The sequence below is a fragment of the Thermobia domestica genome, chromosome 8 (assembly GCF_964235325.1).
Source record: "Thermobia domestica chromosome 8, izTheDome1.hap1.1, whole genome shotgun sequence".
Taxonomy (NCBI): domain Eukaryota; kingdom Metazoa; phylum Arthropoda; class Insecta; order Zygentoma; family Lepismatidae; genus Thermobia; species Thermobia domestica.
In genome coordinates, this window is record NC_137461.1 from 256,630,119 (window position 1) to 256,650,118 (window position 20,000).

At 35.9% G+C, this 20,000-nt stretch overlaps 1 protein-coding gene across 2 annotated transcripts in view; it reads left to right on the top strand.

The window, feature by feature from the left end:
* The window catches only part of LOC145693562 (caspase-8-like), a 95,393-nt gene that overhangs the window by 31,231 nt on the left and 44,162 nt on the right, over positions 1–20,000 (top strand). Inside the window, exons 2-3 of one of the 2 annotated variants that reach the window (XM_081769653.1) lie at positions 2,776–3,597; positions 12,601–12,853. In XM_081769653.1, coding sequence (XP_081625779.1) covers positions 2,830–3,597; positions 12,601–12,853 — 1,021 coding nt within the window. In that variant the 5' untranslated portion in view covers positions 2,776–2,829. The remainder of the gene's footprint in view (positions 1–2,775; positions 3,598–12,600; positions 12,854–20,000) is intronic. The other variant, XM_081769654.1, reaches the window with a different exon arrangement.

Genomic DNA, 20,000 nt, shown 5'->3' on the forward strand with positions numbered 1-20,000 from the left:
TAAAGACTGATTAAAATCAAATACTTTCCATTTTAAAAAGTTTGGAGAAATAGAGTGAATCTTGCATGACTTTAAAAAGTTTAATACAAAATGGCGCAAATCCTGGTTATTACAAAATGGCACATCTACATATGAAACTAATTTTTTATTACAATTACTTGAGGTTTGTTTAACAACCAATATATTCCAATTTGAAGATCATTACTTCTCTCAGAATGATGGCTTAGCCATGGGTAACACATTATCCCCAATATTGTCCAATATTGTTTTAAACCTGATTGAAACTTCTATTTTACAGCAGGATACATTTAAATATATTAGATATTAATTACCCGAGCACATAATAAATTTATAACAAAAGTATATCGAAAACCTAATGCAGGCACTACTTACATACATCAACAGTCAGCTCATCCGCCACTGTGCAAGGCCAATATTTGGAAGAATTTCTTTCGCAGAGCATTATTAATTTGTGACCGTCAAAAAGATCTCAATGAAGAAATACAGTTTTTATATAAAATAGGACAAGAAAACGGTTATAAGCTATGTATTTTACAAAAATGGTTTAATCAAACACGTAGATCGTTGCAAGTCCCCAAAACGGTAACTTCCAAAGAGTCAAAAACCTTATTTTCCACAACGGTAATTCCTTATTTTCCACAACTATCAACAAAAATTCAACGTATACTTGCAAAGCATAACATATCTGCCTCAAGTATTCACCCCAAAAGTCTACAAAAATATCTCACTGGATTTAAAAGCTATTTTGTTGATCCATTAAATAAGCCAGGTATTTACCGCGTCCAAACGAAACGCAATATTAACACGCGTGTTAAGATACACGTTAGACAATTAAAAAAAAAGTCCCAAGAAGGCGTGTTGGGGGTTTGGCGCTTCATTTAAAACAACATTCACACAATATAAAACAGGTTAAGGTAATAGGTTCAGCAAAAACAAAAACCAACCAAAAAAAAAAAAAATAAAAAAATAAAGAATCGTTTTTTATTCATAAATACAAACCTGCATTGAACCTTGATTCTGGCAACAGTGACGTAACATAGACACCGCGTTTTATTTGATTCAGTTCATTCCCTTTTCACTCTGCTCTGCTCATCTCTTGTCCATTTTTGCTGTGATTGGTTGCCGACTATAAGGAAAACCTAGGACTTCGAAATTTCCAGAACAAAAACGACTGAACCAACTTTTGACTGTTACTTTTAATAATGTATCTTGCCCATAAACAGCACAAATTTCTTTATAGACCTGCGTAGCATTTACACCTTTATCGAAACAAAATTGTAAAAATGTAGCACAGTTTTGCTGAAAGTTAACTCGGTTTCACGGTGCAGTACCTTATGTGTGATTATAATAATTGCTACACTGTTTTCCACAACTATTAGCCTCAACCATCATCTATCAAATGACGTTGGGAACTGACCCACTTTGATTCGAATGTCCTGACATTTGGGGCAGGAAAGTAGGGATGCTATATTTCGAAAGTGAAACCGCGAGACATATCCTTTCATCTTTGAAATACGCGAAATGAAAGGGTCAGAGTTACATTATTCACTTCCTTGCGCTGATGTAAGAAAGATAAAAGTATTTAACCTCAGAAAACGCGATGTATTGATATAAATGAACGAATACAAACATTATTTAGTTATTACTCATAGGACTCTCACGCTACAGACTCCAGGGAACAACACTTATAACTATGTTAACAATCACCATTCCGCACCTACTGACTACAGAACTGCTGAAATAAATAAATAAATAAAGGTAAAATACAAGTTCGTTGTAGAACATGTGACAACACAAAGTATTAAATTTCTCTCTCCTAGTTTTCTTTTTATCAAAGTTTTTGAATGTTTTCAATTTTTGCATTTCCGATATCATTGGAAATCTAATCAAGGTGTTTGCTGTTTCAATCTTCTAAACGTAAACATGTGTATACTTATCAGACACAGCGGCTCCAGAAATTCAAAGGAAATCCGTGGAAGGTGCTATTATAACATAAAACAAACTTTAAATGTCAATTTCTGATCTCGAGACGAATGCAAAGAGAAATACTGACAATATAATAAATATTGGTATGGATTTGTTAGTTTATTTCACCCTTTTGTGTTTCCTGTGTTTTTGTGTTTCTATATCCATAAAGTGAAATTATTAAAGAAAAAAGAAAAGAAAGAAGTTAAGAAAAAATATTTTTCTCTTGTTTGCCGAGAATCAGAGATTTATGCGTTTCCCAGAATGTATTTTCTTGACGCCGGGACGCAGATGTCAATTCCGGTATGATCTCGGAAATTGGGGCATATAACAACACTACAGTAACGCCATCTCGTGTGCAAAGGGCTTACTATATTTTAGACTGCTTGGTACAACAGCTAACAGCATGTAGTTAGTACATGCACTTAGTAACACAAAAATACGGAAAAGAAATATTAATCGAATACTTTAGAGAAAAGAGCAGTTTAACAGGCAACTTTTAAAGGAATTAGGTTCAAGTGCCTGTTTTTATCATAACGTTAGGTCCTATTTCTATTTGCGTTCTTGCTGAGAAACGAAATGTTGTAGCCTCGTTACTTCAAGTGAATGTGTTTCTTTCTAGCTGTACTCATGCTATTTTTATTACTACCTAAAATTTAACATAGTTTATTTATTTATTTATTAAATAAACTTTATTATTGCTGCACGGAATGTACGAAATGTATCAGTTTGTTAATTGTTCTCTGATTGTGAAAATATGTACTAATGCTTTTCTCATTTTCGTTACAGGGCTGCATGTTCTGATTCTTCAAGTTATCAAGACACACACTTGAAAATACAACAATGAATAACAGTGCATATCATGTGGATTCATTTGCATCCCTTAACAGTAATGAGGCACAAGTTTTAGCCAAACTTCGTGACATAGCGAGTAGATTAAGTGATATGGATAAAGTTTCTCTTGTGTTTTTACTCTACAAGAATGACAATAAAGCTTATCGTTCGTTGAAAACCTTTTGGGGAGATTCATGTAAGAATGACCTCCTATGGCACTGGTATAGCGAGGAAAAGCCCAAACAGTGGGAAAAAATGTTGTTAGAGGCACTTCTTATAATTCAGAATAACCGAGAGGTTAAGAAGCTCGGTTATGACCATAAAGACCAAAGATTAAGAAGTTTCTTGAATTGTGATGCCCCGGACAAAGCTAAATATATTAACCCAGTGAAAAAGGCTTTGTACATCATAAGTGAATCACTAACGAAGAGTGACACGAGCAAGTTGCTGGAGCTTGTTTGCAACGACTTATCTTCTACCAGCAACAATGATGTTCACTATTGGAAAAATAAGCAGTTGGAAATGAATCTGCTGTACTGGCATAATATTAAGCTTATTTCATTGTCGGGAAACATTCAGTTAAATCCTATTATTCAACATTTAAAAAACATGGGATTCAGTGCCCTGACATTGGTTTTAGAAGAAATGACAAAAACAAATGACAAAGGACGTCCTGCTTTGCGTGGAGCATTGGCTCAATATAATACTGTGAATGGAAACAAACCAGGATTGTGTGTGATCGTAAACCAAAAGAATTTTGACAGAGATATTTTTATAGTAAGTTTTATTTATGAAATTTGATTTAATTTTGATTGACAGACAGTTGATTTGTCATTCACGAAGAAATTAAATTTCGACTAAAAGCAGGGAATTCGTGTTATTATTCAGTTCAAAATCTTTTGTCTTCGCGAATTCTGTCGAGGAATTTGAAGCTTAAGATATATATAACGATAATCATGCCTGTTGTTGTGTATAGTTGCAACGCTTACTCTGAGGGAAGAACGTAGACTGAAGGTATTTGATAATAGCATCCGGAGACGAATATTCGGACCCAAGAGAAACGGGAATGGGGAATGATGGAAACTTCATAACGAGGAACTACATAATTTATACTGTTTACCAGACATTGTTAGGGTCATCAAATCTAGGAGGCTCAGATGAGCAGGTCATGTAGCCAGGATGGAAGAAAGTAGGAACGCTTTTAAAGTCTTGACTGGAAGACCAATCGGAAAACGATCATTAGGAAGACCAAGGCGCAGATTGGGGGGGGGGGGACAATATTAAGATGGATCTCGCAGAGATAGGAATTAAAGTAGAAACTGAATCCAGTCGACTAAGGACAGAAGTCAATGGAGAGATGTTGTGAACGCGGCATTAACCCTCCGTGTTCCATAGGCCATAGAGTTAGTTAGTTAGTTGTTTTGTCGTAAAGCACTACGTTGTGAGACTAACTGAAAGTCTGCTTTTAATAAAGGGAATCGATATATTGACTACATTTCATCCAATTGCATGTTGATAACGGACCATCCAGTGCTTCTCGTGGGTAATAGGTATCAGTTTATATCATCATCAACTTAATAGCTCAAGGAGTTTGAAGGTTCATCACTGCAGATCTCAGACTTTGCCAGTGATAAACCTCAGGGCATCAGATTCATCCTGTATACTCTAGATTGTAATTACTTACCTCTAAGGCCCTGCATTATATGAGGTGTTCCGGGTAGTTAGGACAAACTCAACATTCACTCAATATGTTAAGAGTTCACCCGTACTACCCGGAACACCTCATATATATTTGCAATCATTTCGAGGAACTTAAAAATACGCTAATCCGACAATTTCTTAAAAGAGAGGGGTGTTGAATTAATGAAAGGTTTAGATTATCTTAAAATTGTTCTATTTATATTGCATTATATGTCTGTACGTGATAACTGGAAGTATTATTTAATGCATATAGATTTAATAGAGACACCATAGATTTAATTAGAGCCATTCCATGTGAATTCAACCAAATTTTCAGGGAAAAAAAAAAAAAAAACGTCGTCTCAGAATCTGATGAAACTTGATGTACATATAGGACCTTATGAGAGATGATCATTCACCAAATTTTAGCTCTGTATCCCCTGTAGCTTCAGAGTACATTGTGGTAAAAAAATGGACAAATTTGATGTTTTTTTATAGAACCTTGTTAGTCTCAATTGGTCATATCTCCCGTAAATATTGAGCTAGAGAGAAAAATAATATACCATTTTGAAGAGAAAAGAATAGGCTATAAGATATGTCAGGAACATTTATTTGAAAATCAAATATCATTTTCCGGGAAGTCGCGAGAAAATTTTGGATCAGTGTGATATCTCAGAAAGTGCCCATTTGATATCCTTGAAATTAGATACCACGGTAGCCCCATATATCCAACATAAATGTGCCAAATGTCAACTTGGGTCAAGAATGGGTCTGGAGTCTACAGTGATTTTCGTGTGACCACATCGGGAGAGACACCTGGGGTGCCAATGTGGCAACTTGCCAGTTTGTCAGTACTGGTAAAGTAAGGCGTAACTGATCTAGCAGCAATGTTTTTCGGGTGCAATCTGTGATTCAGTAATCCCGTGCACACTTCATTACCAATCGTAGTACAATGCATTGACCTAAATATGTGAAATCCTGAACGACAAGTTTCACAATGTATCAAAAGTGTATTACTTCTCTGATGGAGCTGCATCTCAATACAAGGACCCGAAAAACTTTATTAATATTTGTTTGCATTCCCACGACTATGGTGTGGTATGTGAATGGCATTTCTTTGCAATTACATATTGCAAGGGAGTTGTGATGGTGTTGGAAGTGCACTGAAAAGGAATGGTGTAAAAGCAAGCCTTCAAAGTCTGTAACAAATCAGATCATGACTCCATGCTAATTGTACAACTAGGCCACGAATAACAGCAAGGATTCAAGGCTTCTAAATGTGTACTGCACAGAGGGGGAACATAAAGAGGAAGCCACCTTCCTAAAGGACAGATTTGATGCAGTTCGACAGATTTCTGGAACCCGTAAATTTCACTCTGTGGTTCCTGTGTCTCATCGAAAGGTCGCAATGAGGCAATATTCTTCTAAACCAGACTTTAATGAAGAGTTAGCAATTGCAGCGATGGCTCACAAGCTGGCATTACCATCGATAGAATCAGGATCTTTGTTACGTGCACCTATGGTAGCTTCTGGTGGCTTGCTTATGTTCTGGAAGTTGATGAGACACATAAAACAGTAAAGTTGTGTTTTCTGAGGTCTTGTGGATCAGCACCTTCCTTTGTATATCCAGATATACCAGATGTGCTCCCACTGCCTGATTGTGACATCATCTCTCCTGTTGATCCCATAACTGCAACTGGCCGTACATATACGCTCAGCAACAAAGAGATGAAAGAAGCCAGTCGACTGCTTCAACACAGGCACCACTGACTTTTGATCACTTCCAGCAGGTCAGTAATATCTAAATATTTCTTATACCTTACTTCACTTCAGTATTGACAAATTGGCAAGTTGCCACATTGACACCCCAGGTGTCTCTTCCGGCGTGGTCACACGAAAATCAATGTAGATTCCAGGTCCATTTTTGGCCCAAGTTGACATTTGCACATTTATGCCAGACATATGGGGCTTGCTTGGTAACTAATTTCAAGGAAATCAAATGGGCACTTTCTGAGATATCACTGATCCAAAATTTTCCCGGGATTTCCCGCAAAATGATATTTGATTTTCAAATAAATGTTCCTTACATATCTTGTAGCCTATTCTTTCCTCTTCAAAATAGTATATTATTTTTCTCTCTAGCTCAATATTTACGGGAGATATGACCAATTGAAGCTAACAAGATTCTACAAATAACATCAAATTTGTCCATTTTTACCACCCAGTACTCTGTAACTACAGGAGGTACAGGACTACAATTTGGTGCATGATCATCTCTCATAGGGTCCTACATGTACACCAAGTTTCATCGAAATTTGACACCATGAGATTTTGGGCTTGGTTGATTTCACATGACCCATTACAAATGTCATATACAGTAACAGAAATTGATCGCAAGTTCCTGTGTACAATACAGTCCATTAAATGTCCTATGTAGTGCTCGGGAACAATGTCTTTCTGAGAAAATAATCTTTTGACTAATCTAAGATCTTCAATTTCTTGGAGGGGGCCAGGGTGGCTCAGTTATAGAGCGTTCACCTCTGGTGCATGAGGTCCTTAGTTCGATCCCAGCTCGCGCCAAGTGAACAAACACCGTGTGCGTGGGTTTTCTCGGGGTTCTCCCGTTTCTTCCCACTTTCTTCATTCCACCGTTTCATTCATTTCTCATCATCACCATGTCCTTTAGCCTAGCTGGCATAACCATGGGACATAAAACTGAAAGATTTTTTTTTTGACAGATGCTTACATGGTTCATGACAACTTACTAATTGGTAACACTCACTTTTCTGTGCTTCAGAATTTCAAATATGAATTTAAAATTTTAAACATTGTTGCTGTATTATTACTAGGGCTCGCAAGTTGAAGACCTAAAAATTACCCAAAAAAGGGCTTATAAAAAGCCCTAAAAATATGGAAAAAAGGACGTAAAAATAAGACCCAAGTTACTTAGAATTATATATTTAATGAATGTAATACTCAAAAAATTCAAGCTTCTGGTACTATACAATATACAGCTGAAAGAAACTTCATCAAGGAGATGCTTTGCTTTGTCGTTCAATTTGCATTTTTGTTATATTGTTCCTGTTGTCCAAGTTAAATCCTACATTTTGAACCCTTTTGAAGGAAACTAGAAGCCGGACACGTTTGGAGAAGGCCAGGACATCACATTGGGCAGTAACACTCTGAAATTATAATTGATCTGTGTATCCGTTCGCGTTTAATAAAAAAAAATTGAATATTTTATGCTTTAAATTGTAGATAAAGAACAAAATTATGTCTTTGCCGGACGTGAATTCGGCAGCCTTGACTAGCAAGATGTACGAAAATAAATTTTATTTGGCCTTTTATTGGAGCAGCTCCTTTCAAAATGTTCACCTTGGCAGAGATTTGTTGTCCCTTTCCTGGTTATAACCTATGGTTTACATTTTATTATAGTGATTTAGGAGGTAGGGCGGGTTCTAATGGGTGTTAATGGCCAATAAATTTATTGTCGAAAGATGAAGTCTAAAAAAAGACGTTAAGACTTATAAAAAACTTTAAAGCGACCAATAAAAAAACGCCGAAAAAGGCAAAAAAGAACTTATAAAATCCACTATTTTGTGGCCTACAATGACACAAAATAAATATAATATATTATTTTAAGCCTCGTCTTCGGGCATCGTAAAAAAGAGGATTTTTCCTTAACGTCCGGGCCCTAATTATTACTAACACTATCTTAGTAATAACAATAAATGAATGAATGAAAAAAAAAAAAAGTTTTGACGACTGGATTTAGCGAGAGTGCAGGGATCTCCCACCCTCTTATTCTACTTAAAGGTCTCTGCCTAGCAGAAACGCTCATAAGAGGAAGGGCGGAAGGGGGCAACATCGGCAGATCTTGGTGGTCCAGTGAGTTTTTTGTTTGTTTGTCTGTTTGTTGGTTGGTTTGAGTTTTCTTTATTCAGTTGTGATTTTTTCAAGTTTGAAGTTCCCGATAGTGAAAAGAATAATTATAACTTTTCTAGAGGTTAAATTTAAATAAAATTAGATTAAAAATGTAGTTTTAACACTTTCCAAATACACTTTGGTGACAAAAATAAAGTTGAGTCCATTGATAATATAGGATTTTAGATTAAGTTCCTGTTATCAAGGACCTTAGAGGCTTATAACATAGGAAAAGGTCTTCACTTGCTTAAAGCTTCGTACTGCGTGGACATCCTCAATTTCTTCTAAAATAGTGTGTCTGATTTTTAACCTGGTAACTTCTTTCGACAGCTTACCTCATTTTGGGGGGCTACCCTGTGTACGTTTCCCAATTTTTTGAATTAAACTAAGATTAAGTGCATTTATCAGTAAAAATAAAACTCTATGGAATTCATATTGTACCAGTTCCATAGCACATGAGGTGGGAGACCGAAGGATTTGTAAAGATCTGTACAGAATTACTTCCATTTATATTCAAGAGAATAAATTGTAATAGTATGATTAGGGTTGGCTGGTTCAAATTAAGGTGGTTTAAACCAAATGTTAAAAAAAAAAAAAAAATGCTTTAAATCGTGTGAACTTCATGGTGGCTTTCCACATATCAAACCATCTGTATTAGTTTTATATCCTTTTCACCTTTTAATCAAGGCGTCCCATGTTCAATTCTCGGTCGAACCATAACCCTTCTTTCAAGTGTAAACCAAGTAGCGATTCGGATGTCAATTTAAAAGAAAGTCTTCTCCCTGATAACCTCGGTATTACATAAGGATGTTAAGCCTCAACATACGAAACGAAACCAAATTATATATTTCTTCTTACCTGAATGCCTGTTGTTTTATAAAGAAACCAAGATTCCTTAAATATGTTGAAAGACATTGGCAAAATTTATCGACTGCCTACGTAGCTTCCAACATTAGCTTGGATTGAACTTTCAGTTGTAATTTTATTAAATGATACGTACATACTAAATTTGTAATTTAATACCTCACTTTTAGCGTTTTGGGCCAACTTTTGGTGTACTGATTATGATACGTTGACCGTAAAATTTTACATGCAAAGCAATAACGGGAAATCTTCCTGGTGGCTAAGGCGGGAGTATCCCAATTTAAGAAATTTACTGACCGGACCACCCAACTTCATAATGAAACGGAACAGTCGTGATTTCCGAATAAGCGAATATACTATTTTTGTTGGAGTGAAGTGGGTGGAACTTTCATTCTGCTATTCCAAGTCCAAAAGGAGGACAATTTTCTCTCGAATGTAAGCCGAAAAGCGGTTTGGAATTTTTTTTTTTTTTTTTTAAGGCAACACTGGGTATGATCTTTTAGTGTTAAGTGCACTTACTCTAAGCTTAATTGATCAACAAAGAGGGAAATGTATACACAGGGTGACCTCCCAAAAATAAAGGAAGCTATCTAAAGAAGTTGCCAGTTTAATATAAGACTTAAAAAATTGAAGATATCCACTGAAGACGAAGCTTTAAGCGTGTGAAGACCTTTTTTCTGGATATGTTACGAGCCTCAACTGTCCTTGATAATGGAAGCTCGATGAAGCTTCTGAAATATTAGATGGTATTTCCTTAGGAATACAGAAATTTATTGGTAATATGTATTCCATTCATCTCATTAGTATTTTCTTCGTCTTAATTATTTTCAAAGAATATTTTACTGTGCAGTATGCTCCTTAATTCGTGTATTGTTAGTTTAAACTTAAAGAGTTACAGAAATAGGACTAAATGTTCAGGTATTTGCAATAACTTCCCACATGAGCATGACTCTACAGCAGTTAACCCAATTCTTTTTAAGTATATTCTATATGGACCATAGCCATTTAAATAATGTATGAAACCATTTCCAATATTATGAAACTATTTCCGTTTGCAGCCTTTCTGTAATGTTTGAAAATAGTTCGTTCATTCTTTTGTCTTTTCCCAATCACTCTACGTCTTATAATTCTCGGGGGAACTTTGTGCCGCATTCATAAAAGCTCTCCATTGACTTCTGTTTTCAGCCAACTGAATCCAGTTTCTACTTTGTATTCCTGTATCAGCGAAATCCATCTCAATATTGTTCTCCCATCTGTGCCTAGATCTTCCTAATGGTCTTTTTCCGACTGGGTTTCCAGTTAAAATTTTTGAAAGCATTTCTGCTTTCTTTTCATTCTAGCTGCATGATCTGTCCACCTGAGTCTTCTAGATTTGATAACTTGAACGTTTTTTGGTAAACCGTATAAATAGTGCTATTTCCTCGTTATGAAGTTTCCGTCATTCCTGTTCCCGTCCCTCTTGGGTTCGAATATTCGCCTCAAGATTTTGTTCTCAAGTACTTTCCCAATAACTCATTTATTAATACACACTGCCAATGTATTAATATTTTTATTTATATTTTCTTAATTTTCTGCTCTATCTCCGTTAAGTAGTGTTTCGCTCTGGTTTTAGGTTTTAAACGACAGAAGTCGTTATATAAAAACGTATATTCAGTATGAAACGAACTGGTGGATTTCTTGTGTTAAAACTGCTGTTTTCCTGTTGTACTGCCTTTCACTTTGGGAGAGGGGATAGACGAAGCTGCTTCTTGTGCTAATAATGCTCTGGATCTTTTCTCGAGATGATTTGAGAGTTCAGTCAATGTTGTCATCTCCTATCCTTCCAATGACAATTTCCACGATTCTCATGTCTTGGAATCCAGCTTGTCCACCACAATATAGTCTAATATTGCATCCCAAGCTTCAACTGGAATTTTTAAAACCTTTAAAGCACGCACACATTCATTTGTTGTATCGAGTAACTTCCTTAATTGCACACTGGATTCTTTGTCCACCCTTTCTTGACTCAGCAGCCGTCCAATTGCGTTATTCACTAGCATACGTTTGTTGTCATAACGTTGAACTAAAACGTCTCAAGCATTGGTATAATTGCATGTGAAATGCTAATTTTATGAATTAATATGCTAACCTCACCATCTACTGATGATTTTAAATACTGCAGTTTTTGCGCAGAGTTTTTGTGCACTGCTGCTATGAATAAATCACTAAATGTTGTCCATTCTCTTAATACACAATTGAATTTGGGCAAGTCCAACTTCGGTAACCGCACTTCAGAATGGGGAGTGAACTACTTGAATTATTCTGAGAATGCTGTTGCGAACTAGCCTTTCACTCTAGTAACGTTTCACTAATTTGGTCTAAAGTCTCCTTCATTTCACTGATCTCATTTTCCAAAGCTGCAAGTTCTTCTTCTTTAGCTATGACTGCAAATTCTATGAATAATTCTTTACATTCAGCAGTAAGTTCTTTAGCTTTGTCAATGTAGCACTGAATGGCTACTTGGCTTAATGACGTATCACCAACCTTGTTCTTTAACTATGTAATTCCGCGTTTTATTACTGTTTTCATCGCACGTAACTTTTCCATGTTGACACCTAATTTTACACAAACACCAATGTATTTATGTTTGCCGCTACAAGAAGTCAAACTACACCACAGTCACTAAAACAATCACTCTCCCGCCATTCCGCAAACAAAGACTGGACGAGTTCATTCTTCACTACACCCCACATTACAAGATCAGGCCCGATATGGATCATGTTTCGCTCTGGTTTTTGGTTCTAAATGACAGAAGTCATTATATAAAAAATGTGGACTATATTTGAAATGATGTTACAATTAGCTTCAATTTTGCACAAAACAATTCGGTGCCGCCACAAGTCCGCTTTCATGGCCTTGCACACCGCCATCGAACACACACACCTACTTCTCTCTTTTCAGTGTTACCAGATCTTATGTTCCAATAATAACTAACTTAAAGAAAAAGTTACTAAAATACATAAAACCCAACAAGTAGAATTTCTGATAATCTAGTTATAGCAGAATATACACGCTGTTTTCATTATATGTAGATGAGAAGTATTTCTCTAATTATCTCTTGAAAACTCTCTACGTGCCTCGAAACCGTATGTAGGTTTTGTCTTTCGGATGTTTTAACGTATAAAAATTTTTATTTACTGTTAGTACATATGCATCTCATTGTATCAGTTAGTATATTTTTAGGTACTTTCTAAATACAAATTATTATCTGTAATATTAAACATTTCTTTTTTTTCTTTCCTAGTTTAAATTCTGATGCTGTTTGTATTTCAGGAGTTAGTTAAATCCAGTAATGGGAGTGGAGTACCGGTTAATATTAATTCACCGGCTGAGATAAGGAAATGGGTAAACCGATTTGGCACTGATATTGACCGAGATACACTTGATGAGACGTTCACTATGTTAGGATGTGAAATTAAGATCATAGAAAATGCTACGGAAGAAGAGATTCTAAGGATTCCGGAAAGAATAGATGGAAATAAGTATTCATATTTTGTTCTGTGTCTTTTGTCACATGGAGTAGAAGGTAGGTATATTTCGTTTCTTGTTTTCTCTTTTAAGTATTCTCCTCATGCGTAAGTATACATATATATGATAATATATTGTACGTTTGTTGCTTATGTAACACACAAACTGGTGGAAACGCATTAGCCCTTTAGGAATGGCTATCAGTCTTTCTTCGGAGACGAAAAGTTGGACGCGCTAAAGGGAAAAAAATGAAATGAAATCTTTATTACGTCCCACGGTTATGCCGGTTAGGCTAAAGGAGACGGTGATGATGAGGAATGAATGAAATGGTGGAATGAAGAAAGTGGGAGGAAACGGGAGAACCTCAAGTACGGTGTTTGTCCATCAAAAGTTCACACGGCGCGAGCTGGGATCGAACCAGGGACCTCAAGCACCGGAGGTGAACGCTCTACCACTGAGCCACCGCGCCCCCCGACGCGCTAAAGGGAATCCAAGTCTATGATTGGATATTGAATGACTTACTTCACAAGCGCAAATGGGGCTTATAAACCACATCTGTCGTCCTCATCCAGATCTTGTGTTCACATATAACACTTGTCTTTCAGCGGAACAATCGGCTGTGTTTATATGCCACACATGTGATGGAAGGTGTGGATCAATACCACCCAACCTAAGACCCGTGGGGACATCCCGAACATGTTATACAGGGTATTCGAAAACATACTTCACCTTACCGGCACGTGTAACCATTCCGAGCGGCAATATAAGCATCTCTTCGGTTAGGTAGCCGATCGTACAGATGTTGAATGTCTAAGGATTATATTCCATGCTCACTGTAGAGCATGGAGTGATAAATTGTAGCTGGCCGATGGTCGTTCCGGAGTTCGATTGGTGTACAGGTGCCGTTCTACTACGTGCTACACGTGCTTGATGGTGATTAGATTCAGAGACCTAGAAGTCAGTGTAGAAGGCGTATATCGAGTACAACACGCTGAGTTGCCCTAATGGAATGGGGTCCCGTAAAGTTTCCAAATAAAGCTAGACGATAAGGTTAACAAAGTCACGCATGTATGACTTACTAGCCATGCTTCCCTGAACGAAGATCATGAAGCAAGCAGAATGTTCTGTATGGCAAATGTGAGTACGCTGAATTTTTCCTTTCATCTGCATGTCTGTGGACATACAGATGCCCGTTACCGTGTCAGAAACAGAAACAACTTATCGCTGAATACCATCGCCTCGACATTGTAGTTTTTTCTGACACAGCGAAGGCGTTCTTGTCGGTGAGGGGTATGAGCAGGACCTTATTAACATTTTTGTCGTTCCGAGACATTAAAAGTATGTTCCTTGTCAATATGAAGTAGTGAAATGAATAATCAATATTTAAGTGAAAGTGATAAGCATTAGACACATTAAGTAATTTTTGCTCTTTTTTCTTTTCTTTTCTTCTTTGTTTTTATTTATTTATTTATTTATTTATTTATTTATTTATTTATTTATTTATTTATTTATTTATTGATTGATTGATTGAAGAGTAATACTTGTTTTCTATACTCAGCTACTAAATTTGTACAAGAGAGAATTATCAGTCACATCTGGATAACTGTTTGTAAGCTTACACTTAACGAGCTAGAATATTCAAAGTGCTATGCTCAAGAGTAATAATATCAACTTTGACACAACTAGCACCTTCCTCGCAAAGTGCTTGGACGCAGTCTCCAAATTGCTTTCTAGACTAAATTTTATTCAATTTAGCGTTCATAAAAAGCATCATTATGGTATAATCTAAGATAACTTGCTTTATAGACTAAATTTTATTCAATTCAGTTTTCTTAAAAACATATTTATGGTGTAATTAAAGTTCGACAGTGTCATTTTTCAGTGGACAGTTATATCCCCTCCCCCCAGAAAAAACTCATGAGTGTATAATTTGCGCCCTTAAACCTATCTTTGAGCACCCCTAGTCACAACAATGAAACACTCTTACATTTCCTATACTGGGGGTTGGGTTGACAGGCGTTGAAAATACTAATTCTGATAGTGAACAGTGGAAGAAAAATATAGTTAACAATTTAGTTTCAAAGTAATATTCATTATCTTTTTCTAGCGAAACAGATTCTTACATGGGTATTTACAACTGTAGAAGTCCCTTATCATGTCCATATGTCCGTGTATAATAAATTTATGAAATTTTGAGAGCTGGAATATGAAAATGAAACTGGTCCGTGAAAATTTCCCACCCTTCAAAACTTACCGCCACTGAACATAACCTATGTTGGCTCATGCATAAATACGGCTCTGGATGAGAGCTAATAGTACAAAAGCAACACTTACATGAAGAACTATGCAGACTTTGATTTGCACTAGTATTCGCCGTCCTGTCACTTAGGGCGTTTCGAGCGATTCTTCTGCCCAGGTGTGTCGTGGGATCACATCTACTATGGGAACGCTCTGCCACACCACTGATGGACTTGACATATTAGACATAGATTGTGATCCACACAACGGATTCGCACCCAACTCACTTCTCATTTTGTCTGATGACTATGGAGCTCTTCGCGTTATTTCCTCGATGGTAACCGGTGTGATGGAACCCTCAAACTGAGATCAGTATTTCCTCTATAGACACACATCTGGTGCAAATTTTGATCCAATTGGAGGATGTAGATGGGGTATGCTTGTGTGCAGTGAAACTAGCCAGATTGAGGTTAGAGAGGCGATGGTTTTATCAGTTTTACGGGGGCTGGTAAAAAAGTCTTTACAAATTAGTAACAGTAATGCTAGTGTTCCGATATTATAAAATTCGAAAAGATAGACCTTTCTGTCTTAAGTTATATTATATATAAAAGTTTTAAACTAATTTTTAATTTACATGTATTTTCCAGACGTAATCATATACCTTGCTAGAAATCCTCACTACTGATCTAATGGTTGGCGCGTCTTACGTGGTCCCGGGTTCGTTTCTTGATGGCAGAACACAAAAGATTTAGTTCACAATCATTCACTTTCATTAATCATTCATCTCCTTTAGCCTAAAAAACATAACTGTGGGATGTTAAGTAAAATTTCATTTCACTTGTGTTGGAAGCTTGTGTTGTGATTAATTATATACGTATGGAAATTGGTTTTATAAGTGTCATTTTTATAACTAAAAATAATAAAAGTTAATTTCATATGGAGTGTGCAACCTCATTAATTTCCATAGATATTTTGCAGTATAGCGTAAGTCATGATGTATCATGTTAACCCTATATGTTCATGTTGTAATCGACCAGGTATCGAGTCGCTATTCGGGCATCAATGTATTTGTAATCGCCTGGTCCAGTCGCTGTTCGTGCGTTAATTTATTTAGGTAACTGCTTTCCGGGGTCTGTTCTCCGTTGTCCTGCCAATGAGTGTTTTCCGGAGATCTAGACTTACCTGGATAAGACATGGAAGGGCATCTCCAAAAAGGGATTACAGAATCGTTTCTGAATTGCCCGCCGGTCTCAATAACGAGATGAGCATTAGGCACCGAGAGGTTCGGATGTCTCGTCTCGGAAACCTCACGGACGATCAGACGGTAACTCAGACCACAACGCACATAAACATCGTTCATACATACAACAAAAACACACTGGATTAAGTGCCACTTCTTATTTATTAAAATACTATTTTAAAAAAATAACAAATTAGAAAAACATTCACAACACTCAACACTGAATATGTATAATTATTTTCATTAATAAAATCACACTTTGCTTTTTCATTATACTATAGTCCTTTATCACTTTTATATATCACTAGAAAAGATTATGATTATGATTCCACTAGATATGCTTTTCTCACACCACTAAATCACTTGGGGGATTAGTACTGGGGAAATGTCGCCTGGATAATCCCACGAAGTAATATAGTTGCTGCTCCAAACAATTCTCAAATGTCGACGTTAACCCTCAGTAAAAATAGGTAGTCTCCAAAGTGGAGTGATAATGTTGGAGGGCGCGTTTATAACTTATACGCACAAGGTGTGTGAATCTTGGATTTCACTGATTGGGGCTAGCTAAATAACGTATGCCCCTTAGCACAACATTATGCCCGATGCAATGTGCGTGGTTGGTATTCACAATTCCGGAGTAAGACTCATCGAACTTCGAGGTCCGAGATACGAGCTGCACTGATCGACTGATCAATGTTGGCAGTTCATTCTCAAAAGCACTCAAGTTAAATCGCCTGTATGTACACGCAAATAGAACATAAAAAAAAAAAATTGACATTAATTTTAGTCCACTGGCCACGACGCACAAGACATTGCGATAAATTGACTATGGGAACATTCAGATAACGAACTACTAAAGCGATGTGGCTGGCGTCGCCCTGGTGCTCAAGACACCTGGTGTGTGCTCTGGGTCGCTCGCAGTATTTCCATAAATGATTGGAGGATACACTTAATTCAGTTCCAAATAACCATAGAACGTAGTTTTTGCATATTAATAAGTCAGAGAGAAACACTGAGAAGCTTGGTCGCTTACTAAAATGTTCTCACCACAAAGTAACGTTTTAGATATATCTATCTATGTATCTATGTATCTATCTATCTATCTATCTATCTATCTATCTATCTATCTATCTATCTATATAAATATATATATGAGAAAACGATGAAAGACTTCTTTGTTCAATTACGTGGGGAAGAAGCAATTCCCACCGAAGAAAGAAGTCGAAAAAAAATCGAAAAAAAAAAATAATTACTGTCTTTCCAAAATATACAGAGCGTCCACAAAAATGCTTCTATAACCTGGTGACGGTTATAATGTGTTCTGGCTTGGCGTTGTTCTTGCGTACAATGCTATCACTTTTTTTTTTTCAATGACTGAAACTTCGCTGTCTATCTTCTTGCGCCAGACGGAACTGAATGCTCCGCTTAGCGTGCTCCACACGATGGAAATAGAGGAGTTTATAACCTGATATTGGCTCAGTTCGTTAATTTCACGCATGAAATAATATTCATACTATTCTACGCTATTTACTGTATAAATGAGTAAACATTGACTGGTGTAGCTTTAGTATTCAATATATTGTATTATAAATATTTATCTTATAGACAACAGCAAACTTTATATGCAACCTTGTAGCTCGGTCTTCTGATTTGTTACCTCTTCATTATAATAAATAAACAAGTACATAGGTACCGTGATTCGTTGCCATAACGATCAGTAAGTTACAAAAAATGAACATACAAACTTGAAATAATCAACAAACAAATCGATATTAATCAGTATATTTTAAACTTTATATTTTTTCTTTTCTTCTAGCTAATGTAACGTTTAAAAGCACTTTTTGCCCTAAAGCTGGATATACACAAACGTTATCGTTGTAAGTTTGTTCTGCTTCTCCCAGAAAAAAAAAAAAAAAAAAAAAACGTAACACATGTTGTTTCAAGAACGAGAGGACTCCGCAGTAGGTTCGAAAAATTATTTGCTTTGCGATGCTCATATTCTAATTGTTATGAAAGAAATAATAATAATAACAATAATAATAATAATATAAAAAAAAGTTTGTTTATGTGCTTTACAATTTCAGAGCTTAAGAACACCTGATGTATGTTTACGTAACTTTTTTTTTCAAGCGTTTAAGAAACGGATGAATATTCTTAAACTGCATTTTAAATTGATTTACCTCTGAAATGTTACTATGAAAGCAAATATGTAAAACTACAGACGAACAAGTGAGTGTTACACTTGTAATTCAAATTAATATGTTACACTTGCAGCTCTAATAAGTAATAATAACAATAAGTAGAGAATAGTCAATTGTCAACTCATGCAAGGTAGGTTTAAGAGCGTGACATACTAAAAATAATACAAAATTTACCATTTTACTTGTGCTTTTTTTTTTTTCATAAGTGAAAGGAACAATCATAGAAAGTGTTATTCTACAACAGAAAATATGAACCTGGTGAATTTTCAGTGTTGCAATCCATAGAAATAACAGAGTTGCCAGAATTACATTTCCCCCAAAATCTAAGTTAAGGCAACAACTAGAGGAACGAACTCAACTGTATTTGATTACGTATCATGTTGTGTTGGTATGATGTGAACTACTACTTAAATAACATTATTAATTAATTTTAATAACTGTATGTTAAAACTATTTTATTACAAACGAAATACAAGTATTATTTAAAAAGTAGTTCACAAGATTCCAACACAACATGATACGTAATAAAGTGCAGTTGAGTTCGTTCCTCTAGTCGCTACCTTAACTTAGATTTTGGGGGAAATGTTATTCTGGCAACATTGTAATTTCTGTAGATGCCAACACTGAAAATTCTTCACGTTTCATATTTTCTGTTGTAGAATAACATTATCTATGATCGTGTCAGGTAGCATTTCATTATTTCCTTTCACTTACAACACTCCTTCAAAAGAAACAAGTCAGGCTCTTAAACAGTCGGTCAATGTCTTAATGCTGAAAATGAATGGTTAATGATTACACGTTTGCTTTGAAAGCTATCAAAACCGAATGCATAATTCAATATCAATACACCATGAAAAAAATATTATCGTGTCCCTATTGTAGAAATTAATAAGTATAAATATATGAGATGTAAAGTTAGTTAAATTTTCACATTACGTAGTTTTTTGTATTCATTTCAAATTACACTTCTAATAAGTATGTATGTTAATGAATATGTATCCGAATGATTGTTACAGAATTGAAGAGAAATTCAAGTGAAAGAACTACGTAAAGCAGTGTTGCCAATCACTTCTTGAATAGTTTGAATAAAGTAATTAAAATTAAGTTCAGTATATCTGTGCGTAAGAGATATACTCAGTGTATAATTATGAAATGTCAAATTCATTATTTTTTTTTCTGTAATATTTGTGTATCACATTAGAATTTAAAGAGTATCTTTAAGGTGAAAAGTCACTGGACGCCTCAAAGCCAGAAGGAGGTGGGGTGGGATAAAGCCAGTTTCGTCACCACTGCAAATGTGACTTCCCTTTTGCCTGTGGGGCTGCGACTGATAACATTCCTAAACCTAGTTATTAAATAGGTGGTGTACACATTGTATCCCTAATCCAAATGTATAAGTATGCAGTTATTACATGCATATTATCCGTAGTCCTCATTAATAAGTACTCGAGTCTTGCGTGCATCATTCCCTAAAGCTATTTTTTCCCCAGTTTCCAACTACCTGTTTTCCAGTCTTGCAAATGTCC